The 14,915-nt window shown below is 47.8% G+C and overlaps 1 protein-coding gene across 50 annotated transcripts in view; it reads left to right on the top strand.

The window, feature by feature from the left end:
* ERI3 (ERI1 exoribonuclease family member 3) overlaps window positions 1-14,915 on the top strand; it is a 131,121-nt gene that overhangs the window by 25,713 nt on the left and 90,493 nt on the right. For 45 of the 50 annotated variants that reach the window (XM_086384944.1, XM_086384713.1, XM_086384692.1 and 42 more), the window contains one exon: window positions 8,601-8,717. In XM_086384944.1, coding sequence (XP_086241070.1) covers window positions 8,643-8,717 — 75 coding nt within the window. In that variant the 5' untranslated portion in view covers window positions 8,601-8,642. Of the gene's footprint in view, window positions 1-8,600; window positions 8,718-13,906; window positions 14,103-14,915 lie in introns of all 50 variants that reach the window. The other 5 variants (XR_015157945.1, XR_015157947.1, XR_015157946.1 and 2 more) reach the window with 1 other exon arrangement.

The raw sequence follows: 14,915 nt of genomic DNA, 5'->3' as shown, positions 1-14,915 counted from the left end.
TGTCTTCTGTGAAGAGACTAGCGGGCCCTGGGACTGTGAGTGGGGATTACTGTGCAAGGCTTCCTGAAGCCCAACTGGCCTCTCTGGGCTTCTCTCCTAGTTGCCTGGCCAGAGCCCACTTTCTGCCTGAGTGGGCCTGGTCTGTCTTGATCACCTGTTACTCAGCCCCACCTCTTCACTCCTGGCTAGTGGGTCTTCAGTGCAATATTTTCATTGATTGGAAAAAAAGGACTTTGTCAAACCAAGCCTCTGATTCATCTTTTGTGTTACATAACTTTCCCCACCCTATGGGGGGATTAACTGAACAGGCTTTGGCTGCAGCGTGTGCCCTGGTGCCAGAATGTGGACGCTCAACCTCCCCTCAAAGTGAGGCGAACTGAGGCAGAGGCTGTTCTGTGAGGAGCAGTATAGCAGAGTGCTGAGGAGCACGGACTCCAGAAACGGACCCTCTGGATCTGAGCCTGGTGTCCGCCACCATTGTGAGGTGCAGTGTGACCTGCCTTGAGTGAGTTACTTGTACTTGGTATGCCTCAGTTGGCATTACTGGCAAAATGGGATTAATGATAGTACCAATCTTATAGGACTATTGGGAGGATAAAATATAAGAGCTTAGAACTGTGCCTGGCATGTAATAGCTATATGTGTCAGCTCTTGTTAGGAGAATTACTGCTAATGTTATTTTGACTCATGGCCTCATAGTAAGCTATTGGGGTACAGCAGGTGGCTGGGAGGCCGGCCCTCCTTCTCTGGGGAGCATAAAGCGAGCCTGCAGGTCCTCTATCAACATGTAGACGGAGCCACAGCACTATCCAAAGAGGTTTTTTCCCTCCATTAGAATGGTAAGTTGAATTTGGCGCCCTTCCACTTCCATGCCCTCCTGGACTGCTGCCCCTGGGGGACCTCTCCTGCACACAACCTGAGATTTGTTTAAATTAATTCCCTGACAAATGTAGGTATACAGGTAGCTGCAAAGAAATAATTTGGTGGTTTGCTGCCCGGAAGGGTCAGCTTCACAGAGGCCACTTACATCAGAAGTTATTTACAATTGAGTATCTGAAGATGTTTGAACTGAGGCTGATTCAGAGTCATGTGTGTGTAGACACCAGCTTGTACACCCCTGGGTGAGGATGTAGTTTCTAAGATCTTTGGTCTCCTTCATTTATTGGTATTATATACTTTTAAAAATTCAGATTTCAGTAAAATCTGAATTATAATTCAGTTTGCACCCCCTCCCCCCTGTAAAGAACAGCAGTCTCTATTTTCAGCCTCTTTTCTATATTTTAATTGCTTTGGGGTCTATGGGAATGGGTGAAGACGGACGTGTAGGTGAAAAATCAGCCTTGTACAGCTTCAATTTTTTACCCTTCCTTGTCCTGAAACTTCGAGCATCAGCTCTCATCTGTCAAAGTGTAAATCAGCAATTAAAACCCAAACAGCCAAATGCCAAAGATGACCTGAAGCACAAAGCAACTGACAAACAAGTCCGGACAAATCGACGGGTAATTTATAAGCTTTGCCCTAAAATCTAATTATTTGGCAATTCGAATTTGCAGCCAGCCAGGGCTCGGCAATAAATTTAACCCGCCATAAATTATTTAGGAGCAGGCTGTGGTGTAAATCAAAACCACGAGTGTTTGTTTAAGAAATAAGCTCCTTGTGCATAAAATGTCTTTTTTTTCCCCCCAAAGGAGAAACTGTTAAGTCAACTACCATCCCTTCGTTACCCAGCACAGCCTGCAGTTCTCCCTTCTCCCTCTCAACTTCCCCTCTTCCCTGTGGTCAAGAGGCTCCTTGATCCCTTGGAGAAAGGTCTTGCCTTTGCATGAAACTTTTATCCAAAAATCTCTGTCTGGATAAAATTCATGTTTTCACTAGGTACGACTTTTTCTGCCTTGTCGTGTGATGATGTTGCTTTTGGATTTTGTCAAACCTTTCTCTGCAGGACTGCACACGTTTTGGACTTTGAATCAGTGGGTGGAGAGAAGGCATAGATTAGTTGTAAACTGAGGGAATGCCAGTTCCTAGATTGAGAAGGGGGAGCCATGAAAAATGACCTGCTCGTTTCAGAGAGGACCATAGAAAGATTGGCTCAGGGCAAAGAAGAATCTGTGCTTTGGAGAAAAGGTCTGTAAGAATGCCACACTATTAAACCCTCTGTCCCACTGTCAAAAAATGCCTAACCCAAAGTCCTTCTGCTTAAAATCCTTTTGTTGTTGTATCTTTGAATATAATCTTATCACTGCAGACACTTTAGCTTAAGGGAGTTTGAATACCCTGAAAGCAACCTACACATTTATTTCTTATAAGCTACTGATTGTGGGTATGAAATTTCATGTGAAGTTTCATTTGAAATGCTGTTGCAGTTTTGTCTTCAGTTTATTAAGAGAATCACTGGGGTTCCTACTCAAGCAATTAGAAAGTAGCTGCATTTGAAATCTTTGCTCCAACTGAAACTTCTACTCAAAAAGATAAAAGAATATTTGCTTGGTGCTTCCTTTTTATCTCTCTGTCTTCCTTCCCCTTTTAAAAAATACTTACAGCTGGCATTTTATTGAGTGAGACAGCAGATACAATAGGTTTGGAACCATGGGTACTTTGAGAAATCCAAGTTCTAAGGCTTTTGTGCTTAGTTGTCAAGATGTGGCTGGTTCCCATCCATCATCAGCAGACCAGCTTTTGGGGTTGTGGTGCTCTGCCCTTGGACAACCTAGTAGCGCAGGTAGCGGTGGATGGTGTAGGGTGACCAGCTGTCCTAATTTTAGCAGATTACTGCTCCAGGAATCTGTGGTCCCAGGCACACAGAAACTGGGACGTTGGTGGTTTGTAGCAGTTGAGGGAGGCTGGGAGATGAGAGGCAGGGGATCTGGTAGAAAGTTCTTTGCAGCCTGGCTCTGCCACCTCCCATCTTGTCACCTTAGGTAGGTCACTTCACCTCTCTGGTCCTATGGAGAACTCTGTGAAAACAGAATTTTCCTGTTAGAGGCACGCTCTTGGCTTCTCTCTTGCCATTTATCAGCCCCTTTATGTGTTTATTTACCAAAAGCTGAGAGTGGGGTCTGTGTGCTGGAGCAGACCTGGGTGCTAGAGATGCAGACTGAAGGCTCGTAGTTCTCACCCTCCCTGAGCACGGAGCCCAGCACTGTGTGTGTCCCTGCAGCTGTACTGGAGGCTTTTCAGTTGGAATCCTGCAGGACTTTCTGCCTGGATGGTTCACGTTCACTGCTCTTATAACTCAAGAACAGTCTTTCTTCTTAGGAGATAGAGCACTGAGCTCCTTAAAGACAGTCTTTCAGACTAAAAGAATCAGATCTTTCTTGACCCTTCAGATTTTGAGAGCTATTAGTCCTACTGTCTTTCAGAGAAGGCAATGGCACCCCACTCCAGTACTCTTGCCTGGAAAATCCCATGGACAGAAGGGCCTGGTAGGCTGCAGTCCATGGGGTCGCTAGGAGTCAGACACGACTGAGCGACTTCACTTTATTTTTTCACTTTCATGCATTGGAAAAGGAAATGGCAATCCACTCCAGTGTTATTGCCTGGAGAATCCCAGGGACGGGGGAGCCTGGTGTGCTGCCGCCTATGGGGTCACACAGAGTCGGACACGACTGAAGTGACTTAGCAGCAGCAGCAGCAGCAGTCCTACTGTCTTTAAGTCTCATTTTCCCCATTTGGAGTCCCAGCTCTGTCCCTAACTAGCAGTGCAACCTTGAGCAAGTGACAACTGCTTTTGGGGTCTTAGTTGTCCTGTAAAATAGGCCTAATAAGGATTCCCATTTCATGAGTTGTTAGGTAGATTCAATGTCGTCATTCCTGTTGCCCATTTAGCAGAGTGTCTGCCACCTCTGTTGTTGTTCAGTCACTCAGTCGTGTCCGACTCTTTGCAACCCCGTGGACTGCAGCTTCCCTGTCCTTCACCATCTCCTAGAGCTTGTTCAAACTCATGTCAATTGAGTCACTGATGTCATCCAACCATCTCATCCTCTGTTGTCCCCTTGTCCTCCTGCCTTCAATCTTTCCAAGCATCAGGGTCTTTTCTAATGAGTTTGTTCTTCCCATCAGATGGCCAAAGTATTGGAGCTTCAGCTTCAGCATCAGTCCTTCCAGTGAATATTCAGGACTGATTTCCTTTAGGATTGACTGGTTGGATCTCCTTGCAGTCCTAGGGACTCTCAAGCGTCTTCTCCAACACCACAGTTCAAAAGCATCAGTTCTTCAGCACTCAGCTTTCTTTATGGTTCTACTGTCATATCCATACATGACTACTGGAAAAACCATAGCTTTGACTAGAAGGACCTTTGTCGCCAATGTAATGTCTCTGCTTTTTAATGTGCTGTCTAGGTTTGTCATAGCTTTTCTTCCAAGAAGCAAGCATCTTTTAATTTCATGGCTGCAGTCACCATCTGCAGTGATTTTGAAGCCCAAGAAAATACAGTCTGTCACTGTTTCCATTGTTTCCCCATTGATTTGCCATGAAGTGATGGGACTGGATGCATGATTTTCGTTTTTTGAATGTGGACTTTTAAGTCAGCTTTTTCACTCTCCTCTTTCACCTTCATCAAGAGGCTCTTTAGTTCTTTTTCACTTTCTGCCATAAGGGTGGTGTCATCTGCATATCTGAGGTTATTGATATTTCTCCCGGCAATCTTGATTCCAGCTTGTGCTCATCCAGCCCAGCATTTTGCATGATGTATTCTGCATGGAAGTTAAATAAGCCAGGTGACAATATACAGCCTTGGCTTACTCCTTCCCAATTTGGAACCAGTCTCTTGTTCCATGGCCAGTTCTAACTGTCTGCCATATAGTAAGCAATAAATGGAAAGAATGAAATGATTCCATGTTGTGTTTGTCTCTGAAGGTGTTGGGGCCAGCTCCTCACTACCCCTTGCCCAGGCTCCCAGCACTTCGGAGAGAGGAGACACATCGCATTGTATTTGCCTTTGTGTCTATACCCAGCCCGTGCCTGGTAAATAGCAGGTGCTTAATAGTATTGGTTTATGACCTGATGATGATGACAATACGACTCACCTTCCAGGATTAAAAAGGGTAAGATGAGAAAATGTATTTGAAAACGTATAATAAAAAGCATAACCCTGGGTATGTTGCTCCATTAAAATACTTCTTGTAGTGCATTGTTCATCATTTGCTTTTTTGCTCTCTGGTTCATGTACTTCTCCAAAGCAGACCACATCTTATCTCTAAATCACACTACCACACCTGACCAGGGTCCTGTACAGAGTAGATGCTCATGTAGTTTGATTGGATGCAGACATCATACAGAAGTAAGGGATTGTGAAATTACTATTAGGGCTGGAAAAGAGGGCTGTTAAATACAAACCAGTTCTTCTTTCCTTCATGGTGCTGCCTTTACACAAGCAGACACTCAACTGTTCCTTTTTAAAAAACTTTGTCCAAGGGGAATGAGGAAATTGAGGGAGGGCAAAGGAGGAAAGGCAGAATAACAGGTTCATGATCCGAACAGCTACCCCTAGAAGTTGGCACTTAGGGACATCTTCATAAGCTTTGGGTGGGATGAATGTGATCAGCCTATAGCTTTGGGGTTCCGTCCCTGATCATTATCAGCTGAAGACTTGTGAAGTGGTTGGCCTACCGCAGGTGTACAGGCTGCAGAGTTTTGTCAGCTGGTACAGACTGGGGCTCCTCTTCCATGAATGGGCTGTTGAGAACAGTGCTTTGAGGTTCTGGGCTTGTCTGGGCAATATGGAAAGGTTAGAAGTAGCTAAGTGAGGTCCTTTTTGTTCTCACTCCCCAAAGGGTCTTCTATCAGAAGTTCCTCTTTTGCATCTTCCATGACTCAAAAGAATATGCCAGTGTGTAAGGTCCTTGTTACAGTAGCTGAGGGTGGTGCTGAGGTAAGACTCCTGCAAAGTCATGTTCTGAGATTGGCCTTGTTCTTGGTCTTGGAGAGAAGGCTTGGCTGATGGCCAAACAACGTTGGAGAGGTGTTTAGGATAGGTCCAATCTGCTGCATGCTGGCCCGCAGACATTTCAGAGGGGTTACCTCTCTTCATACAGAGCCAAGGCTGACTTGTTCCCCCTCTCTGGGAGGGTGATTTTGAGTGTGAGCACTTAGGTTGGCTCCATTTCCCCAGGGGTGAGGAAGCCAGTGGCAGGAAGGATTGAGCTGTAGTAGGGAAACCCAAAGGCCAAGTGTTAAGAGTATCTACTGGGAATGCTGACTCGGTCCTGGTCAGAGCGGGAGCTGAAGCGCTTACTATTTTACAATAAATACTAATAAAATTCTAGATCTATAATAACATTTCAGATCTCTAAAACAAACCATCTGCTTGTAAAAAAGTGGAAAGAGATCAACTTTAAGCCATAAATTCTTGGTAATAGAGGGGTTTTTTTCTATTTATGTTTGATAGATATTTTTGTTTCCAGAGGAATGTCAACTCCTAATTTCATAATGTATCATGGGCTTAAGAAAATTGAATTTAATAAAAGCCAGAGATGAATGGCATCCTTAAAGGTCCCAACACTTGTCTTTATTAGCAGGACAAACTGCAGGTCTCCAAACACTGCTTCTCTCCAAATGAAAGTTTAAATGAAAAGTACAGTTGTGTCACAGGTTAAATTTCATTGTGGGCCCAGCTAACATTGTTAGTGAGGAGCTGGCTGTATTTGTTTCCTTAGACACCAGGGCTGCCAAACCCACCAGGCTGTGGAGGTCTTTCCATTGGGGAAGCGTTTCTTCTACTTAGTGGCAGAGGAAGGATATATCAGAAACGAGCCTAACTCAGATGAGCCCCACCTCAGAGTTAGAGCTTGGATTACTAGGTATCTGATTTTTCAAGGGGATTGGTGTGTACTTTGTGTGTGTGTGTTTTGCTTTTCAGAGCCAAGCTCTCCTCTCTGGCCTACCTTGTGGTACTCTGGGAGGAGAGGCACCACTCAGTTTAAGCAGCAGCCTGGGCCTCCTCTCTGCCCCGTCTCTGCCTCAGTCTTAGTTTTTCCACCCTTCCTGTCTCTAGGGGCTCCTGACAGCTTCCCCATCCTTGGGGCAGCCCAGGGAGCTCAGGCAGCCAGAAGCTTTGAATTTCTCTGTCATGAAATCTGGCTGCCTTGGTTTGGTCTTCAGTCCTGCTGTGATCTGTTGGATAAAGATGCTTGAAAAACGAATCCCATAGAGCAGGTGTGTTTGGTGGGGAGACACCAGGCTGCCCTGGAATATCAGGGAGACAGGCCATTTCTCCTTCCGTTTCCCCACTCATCCATTTCCTGAATGCAGTCAGGTGTCAGCGGCTTCTGTGTTGTGTCTCTGGGCTGTCCCTGGAGAGAACCAATTTGCCTTGATTTTAGTGATGCTGGAAAGGTCCTCAGCAGAATGGGTGACCTGGGGAAAGGATGCCACTGGAGCTGACTGCGGGGGCCACTGAGTGGGCAAAGCCCCGCTCCTGTCTCTGCAGTGGAGGCCTCTTTCACATGCTAATTTTACTTGGAGGATTTTGCTTTTATTTATTTTTTTTATTATTTCCTATTTGTCTCTTACAGATGTTTTCAGGGCAGTTTTTTTGTGTGTGTGTGTTGTAAACTAATTCCATTCATGTTTTAAAAATTTATGAAAGCACTAATAAAAATGTCAAAGTGGTAAAAATGTTAGCTTTTCCTCTGCTTTGATTAAATTTTGCAAACTGTTTTTGAATATTAAAAAGCAATAATTTTTTTTATTCTCTCTCCTGGCTTCCCCTCGTCTCTCCGGCGCGTGCGTGCTCTCTCCGGCCCTCTCCCCCTACTCTGGCGTGTTCCTCCCTTCCCAGGAGCGATGTATGAAGCGGGCTGCACAGTCGGCATGCTGCAAGCCTGTTTGCACACCAGGACCTTGGTGCTGTGCATCTCTATTAAATAACGGAGACAAATTAATCTTAGAGACACCAAACAAATTGTCACTCCTCCTCGTTCTCTTCCATTACGTTCCCGCGGACTGGGAAGGGCTGGCTAAGCGATTGGGCTGGGCGGGGGGATGCTGATGGGTGGATGTGCTGCCTGAGAGAAAGGTGGGAGGCACTAGCTCTTAATACTCTTACTCAGGTTTCTCCTTCTCTTCAGTATCGTCTTTGGTTCCTTTGACTTTATTTATTGCCTCTCTCTCTCTCTCTCTCTTTTTTTTCTTTTTGTAAAAGCTAACAAAACTCATTGGCTCTGTTTAAACTTCATGCACAGAGGTCTGTGCATTAGTCTGATGGCTGGTTATCTATGTGGCTGGAGACTTAGGCCCCTTCCAGGGAAGGGACCCAAGCAGGAGGAAGGGGGTTATCCTTTTAGGGGCTGGAGTGAGCAGACCCCTGCTGGAGAACCAGGGGTGGGGGAAACCGGGCCAGATGCTCCCACTGTCTCCTTCCCCTTCCCAGAGACAGTGAGGGTGGAGTGTGTGTCGGGTCCCTGGAACCTGTGAGAATGTTAACTGTGGGAGGGTCAAGATTATAACTGAGCTGGCATCTTCTCACTCAAAGTCTTCAGTTTGACCTGGCAGGAGCTAATTAGTCCAAAACACTCCCCCATTCTTGATTCAGAGTTCTTTGAGATGGTTAGTTTAGAAAAAAACAACTGATTCTTCCTTTTCTGTGCCTTTGCCATTCCAGGAAATCATCGAGTTCCCCATCCTGAAGCTAAATGGCCGGACCATGGAGATTGAGTCTACCTTTCACATGTATGTCCAGCCCGTAGTCCATCCACAGCTTACTCCCTTCTGTACAGAGGTAAGGGCCCTGGCTAGCGGCAGGCGCTGCTGGGACAGGAGCTTGGGGATCGTTGGTGCTCTATACTGGCTGCTGAGGGAAAGCATAGGTCTTCTCAGTGGTTAAGGCAGGTACACATTGGGCCCAGCAGTTGGCTTTTTACAAAGTCTGCCACTCCCCTTGGATCACTGTGGTCATCGGGGAACCCAGGGAGAGTAGTGATTCACTCTTCCCGGTTTCCCTGACACTTTCCCTTCCTCATCATCCCAACCTTTCCTGGTAAACCAGAAACTTGGAGTCTAGGAGTGGGGTGGTACCTCTGGGGTTCAGCTTCTTTTCAGTTCCATTTCCCCCTAGGGTCCTTGGCAGGAGGTGAAGATTTCAGCTTCTTGGTTATGTTGAGGCTTTCTTAGCTGTCTGGTGATGATTTTCTGTCCTTGAATGAAGTGGTGCTCTGTGAAGCATTGATGGAATTTGTGGGAAGCACAGCGCTATCACTAAGGAAAGAGATGGGCAGTCCAGGTGGGGAATGAGGACAGCCTGGCCAAGGCGGAGATGTCTTTATCCTTATCCTAGGCTGCTTCTGTACTTGGGCACCTTGCCAAGAGGTTAGTGTGGCCCCATTTTATGGATTTTGAAACTGGGACTGAGATCTTGGCGCTTGCTAGGGGCTCAGAAGAACCATTGGCAGAGAGGAGGCGCCCTGGAAGAGTTTGACTCTCAGGACTGTATGAAGAAGCCTTCTGTGGCTGCTTTTCCCTGTGCTGCATCGTGTTACGTGCTCTGTGCTGGGGTGGTAGAATCATGGGCCAAGAGTGTGTGGTAGCAGAGATCCTGGGAAAACGTGAAAGCAAGGAGCTCAAACCAGTCAATCCTAAAGAAAATCAACCCTGAATATTCATTGGAAGGACTGATGCTGAAGCTGAAGCTCCAATCCTTTGGCCACCTGATGTGAAAAACTGACTCATTTGAAAAGAAGCTGATGCTGGGAAAAGACTGAGGGCAAGAGGAGAAGAGGGCAGCAGAGGATGAGATAGCATCACTAACTCAATGGACCTGAGTTTGAGCAAACTCTGGGAGATAATGAAGGATGGGGAAGCCCAGCATGCTGCAGGTCATGGGGTTGCAAGGAGTTGGACATGATTTTGCGACTGAACAACTAGCATTTGGGGTGAGAGTACGTTAGAGACTTGGTGCCATCATCCAGGGACCTGCTTTCTCCATATGAGTGAATCAGGAGGACAGAAGTTCTCAAGTAATCCCCAAACAATCCCTTTGGTGTGGTGGGGTTTGGGGAAGTGCCTGCCTGTGCTGGTTGGGGAGCTCAATGGTCTCTGATACTGACTTAGCCCAGATATGAGGTCTTGGGCTCCTGGCCTTGATGCCAGTGCCCCAGGTGGGCCTTTTGTTGTAGGTATCCTTCTGCCAAGGAGTCTAGTCTCTCAAGCCTTTTGTTGTTCCAACCAATGATGATGCGGCTCTTGTTTCCACTGGGACACCTTCTCTCCCCTCATTCCCCTGGGAATTACCTGTACCACTAGGGGGCGCTAATCTGTCCTGTTTCCCTCTTTGGGAAAAAATCGTCACTTTAATGATGATGAAAATCCCCTTCCTTATGGGAAGGGAAGGGAAGACTTTCCTGAAACTAGCCAGGTTCTTGAGCCCTCCACTGGCCTGAAAGTGTAGTGTCCCCTTATCTTTTCCTTCCTCCTTTCTGTGTGCGGCCTCCCCCTTGGGGCCTCCAGTTCCAGCTCACTGCCTGACGTCGACAGGCAGGCCTAAATTGGGGGAAGCTGGTACTTGTTTAGGGATGGGATGGAGCATTGCTGGAGCTCAGCTCTGGGCAGGAGTGGATGCTTGAGGATATTGGGAAACAGGGGTTTTTCAGAGCAAAGTTGGTACTGCTTCTCTTTTGACGGAGAGGAGAAGGGATTGCAAGACTCTGATGAGAAATGTTTCTTTTTTCTGGAAAGTCTCACTGAAGGACACGCATACATAATTTGGAGGGTAGCAGGCTTGGTGGCATTGGATCCTCCTTATGAAGCCTGCTCTGAAGCGAGGCTGTGACTGTGCTGTAGGCATGGATTCTGCCATCCTCTCTCAGGCTCCCAGAGCTCAGAACTCCCCCTGGCCTGGTCCCTGCTTTTTCATCCAGCCTCAGATCTCCCTGCTTCATCTCCCCCTCACTTTTCTCAGTCCGCCTCTACACGCGATGGTCCTTCTGCCTGTGTACCCGCCTGCCCTCCTGCTTGTCCTCCAGCACTCTGCTCAGGGTCACCTTCTCTGGGAAACCTTCACTGAGCCCAGGCTGGGCCGTGCTCAACCCGGCATAGCACAGTCAGATACATTATACTGCAGTCATTTGTCCATCTCCCCACTAGACTGTGAGCTCCTTGATGGCAGAAACCAGATGTGATCCCTGACGGTCCTATCCTTAGGGCCTGGCACCAAGTAAAAATCCATGTTCCTCAAGTGGCTGGTGTCAAGGAGTTTTTCTACCACAGCCTGCCTCCCCGCAAAGTAGCTGTACTGCTCACTGCTCTTTTGAGTAAGTAACGTCTTCTTTGGAAAACCTCAGGTCATCTAGATATCGCCCTGTCTAGATGGACTATAATGCCAAGGGAGGCACGGACACAGAATGGGGCCGTCCTTCTGCGACCTCATCCAGTCTGGCAGAATGTGCCTTTGTGGACGGGGCGGGGGGCAGTGAGATCATTCCAGCCACAAGGAATCTTTCATTGGTAAGGCTGAGGAACAACCCCAAACCTCCAGACTTTTCTAAGCAGGTCCTCCGGAAGGATTTTCTCTCTTGGACCAGAAGTTTTGTTTTTAAGAACCCTGGCCATGTGTGTGCATGCACAAGCACATGCTTGTGTTAGGAGAGAGACAGGCTCCATGCTGGACAGCCAGAAGAGGGGTTCTGCCTTGAGTGAATCTGCAGCCCGCATGCAGACACTCTCACTGCTCTGAGTGATGAACATGTCATTAGCCTTCTTGAGGTCCTTTCTTAGTCCCAGTTGATAGGCTTCCTGGAGATGTTCTGACAGAAACAGGATGGGGGTGTGTTTTCTTCCTTCTCAAGCCCTTTCCTACCACCTCTAGAATCCACTCCAGCTCATTACATCTCTGCCTGTAGCAGCTGGGCTGCTGCACAGTCCCTGACCACGTGCAGTCCTTTTTGTTATTGTTGTCACTGTGGAAAAAAAAAAAACAAACTAGGAAAAAATACCCATTTTGCTAAATGCCAGTAAAGGGCTTTGTCTTACACCTGTACTTGTAAAGGGTGAGATTTATTGGTCTCTTTGTCTGAGGAGAAAGAGTGGGTCTGATTATCAGATTGCACACCAGAGACAAGTGCTTATGTAATCAACAAACTGTCTTGGTGTCAGAATACGATTGTGCTGGAGATAAACTGTGAAGGGAGAAAGCACTGGATGCTGACATGCTATTGGCAGCGAGCATCCAGGGCTGCGTTCTGTAGTTGCCCGTATTTACGAACGAGGAAGCCCACTCGTCCCCAGACTGAGCTCTGGTGCGGGTAGGGGATCTCAGTCACCAGTCACATTATCAGTCAGGGTCAGAAGCCCCTCGCCTTGTGGTTTCTGAGTCTGGGGAAGCGGGAGTTAATCTGTAATCCCTCAGTGAAAGGAGCCACAGAGCACACATTAATCCTTCCTCTCACCTCTCCTGCTTTAAGTGGTTAAGGTCTCTGAGCTCTGTTTAGCCTGTGAGCCCTGGTTCTCAGCTTAATAAATACTTGGCTTTGCTCTAGTACCTTTCATTGTGAGGATGTGAAAGCTTTTTACAAACATATATTAACCCAAGTGGGAATGGACTTAAACAGCAGCGTGAAAGATTTAGGTTAGGCCTAAGGTATCACTTCCCAGTAGTATTTTATTATATTTTCTGTCTTCCTCACAGTTTCTGGTATGTCTTATAGGTTGTCGGTATCAGGTATGGGGATTGACTTCTTAAATTTCACCCTCCACCATCTTCATCGAGTGCCTTGACAGAGCTGATCAGATGTGGTCCATTGTTGGGAGGCGTTAATGCAGGGGAGTGAGGCCTGTTCCTGGAAGGATCTCAAGCCCCTGTGTCTCTGGGGCTTGAATTCAAGTCCCTTAGCTATAAGCTGTAAGCCATGCTTTGGACCACAGGCGGTTTGGGAAGCATGGAGAGAGGGAGGAAGCCAAGTTCACTAGGCTCCTCCCAGGCTGATGATTCTAGGATTGCTGACCACTGCGGGGGAGTGTGAGAAAGCCCTAGAATCCTGGAGGCCATCTGCACCTCTGCACCCCATGGTGACAGGAGGCGGGCCTAGTCTTTGGTGAGAGATCCCGCAGGTCAGCGCCTCGGTTGTTGTTTTCGATGTAGTACTTTTCCTGGGACCTAGGGCAGGTGCTGACCTCAGTCCCATTTCCAAGGAGCGAGGGTTCTTGGCAAGGATGCTGTTGGTCTCCTGTGTAAGAGGGAGTTTCTGGAAGCCCTTCAGAGTTCATCTGAGTGACACTTGGTGGGAGCCAAGAGGAGGAGACCTAACCTTGCCCCAGGAAACTCAGACTGGACACGAGACTGTGCAGACCCTGTTCCCTGACAAGTGGCTGTGCGCCCTCTTTTCCAGGATTGTCCTGATCCAGAGCCCCAGCGCCAGGTTTGGGGATGTGACTCAGCCCTAGGAGAACCTAGCAGGAGAGAAGCTGGGCGAGAAAGGGCAGTAGTGGGCGCAACCAGTCATCTGGCTGTGGGACCTGGAGTTGGCAACAGGCCTGGTCCAGACCTTGCCAAGACAAAACACAGGGTCCTGCCTGCTCAGTGTGGCTCTGGGTGCTGACTGGATTGGGCCAGGACTGGGCTGCCAAGAAGAACTCAGATTCCACAGTGGCAGGGTTGTCATGCCTTTCTTCATTGCTGGATCCCTGCCTGCTTGAGTGGGGCCCAGCCCCTCCAGCAGTAGATGCTGACTGAAGGAAAGGAGAAGCCTCAGCGCTCCATGATGAAAGCCACAAACCTGGGGCTCTTCCCCATCCCCACCCGAGCCCTCAAGGGACCACCTTTTCTTTTCTTTGGCTCAGGCCCTCCCTCTACTGGGCAGTCCTTTGGTCTTCCAAGCAAGGAAAGGGTGTGGAAGTGCCAGCCGGGTGGGCATGCTGTGGGTTAAAGCCTCGCGAAACAACAGTGTAGTTAATCTTTCTAATTTATTTTCCTTTTAGACCATGGGAAGTCTGTAGGCAGCAGCTGTTACCCAATTAAAATACAGATTAATATAAAAACAGTTTCTGGAATATAAAATAGAGTGGCTGTGTCCTTACACTTCCTTAAAATACCACCTAATAATGACTTGATGAACTACAGAAACCCACCTAGAGGAACTCAGCGTTCTTAAAATGAAAATTTCTTCCCTAAAAGGTGTGTATTACCATTCCGTGTAAGTCGCTATGAGAAAATAACCTTCCCTCTTAGAGCCAGCGGTTTGTGTGAGTTGGGTATTTGGTATTCATTACACATAATTATAGTTTAATTGGAGTTTAATCCCCACCCCCCACACTTAAAAAAAAAGAGAAGTTTCCAATCAGGCCTGAGATGCTACTCTTGTCTGGAAGTGGCCGGGGGCATGCCGGCCATGGTGATTTCCAGCTGGGTCCATGTCTGTGCAGGGGCCTCCTGCTGCAGGCCCTGCAGGCAGCCTCTCTAGTCTGTACTTGAGGGATATTTTCCACTTCAAAATAAAGCAGACCAAAGCACCAAGCTGGTTTGAACCTAGGCCTGACCTGGGTGGAGCAGAGGCCCTTGAGTGAGAAATCCTCTAGGCTAGGTTTGTGGGCTTTTTCCTCTGCTGAAGGTGCCAGTTTCCTGCTTGCCCAGCCGGTATCGAGGGCCCAGGTATGCAGGGTGAAGGGTGGATGCCTGGGGGGCCCCCTGGCCCTTCACTGGTGTAGAGGGGGAAGTGCTGGACACCGAGGCTCAGAGAAAGGGGGACTTGGAACTAGAGGTCCTGGTCCCATGTGGGGGCATTCCCTGAGTTCTGCAGGAACTCCTGAGGAGCCTGGAGGTGAATTTACTTGGGCTTCCCAGGTAGCTCAGCTGCTAAAGAATCTGCCTGCAGTGCAGGAGACCCTGGTTTGATTCCCTGGTCAGCAAGTTCCCCTGGAGAAGGCATAGGCTACCCACTCTAGTATTCTTGGGCTTCCTTGGTGACTCAGACGGTAAAGAACTCACCTG

This window comes from Bos grunniens, chromosome 3 (assembly GCF_055505025.1).
Source record: "Bos grunniens cultivar Pamir isolate PY7600 chromosome 3, Bosgru_T2T1.0, whole genome shotgun sequence".
Classification (NCBI taxonomy): domain Eukaryota; kingdom Metazoa; phylum Chordata; class Mammalia; order Artiodactyla; family Bovidae; genus Bos; species Bos grunniens.
Note: the sequence above shows the minus strand (reverse complement) of the source record. Positions and strands in the feature narration are given on the sequence as shown.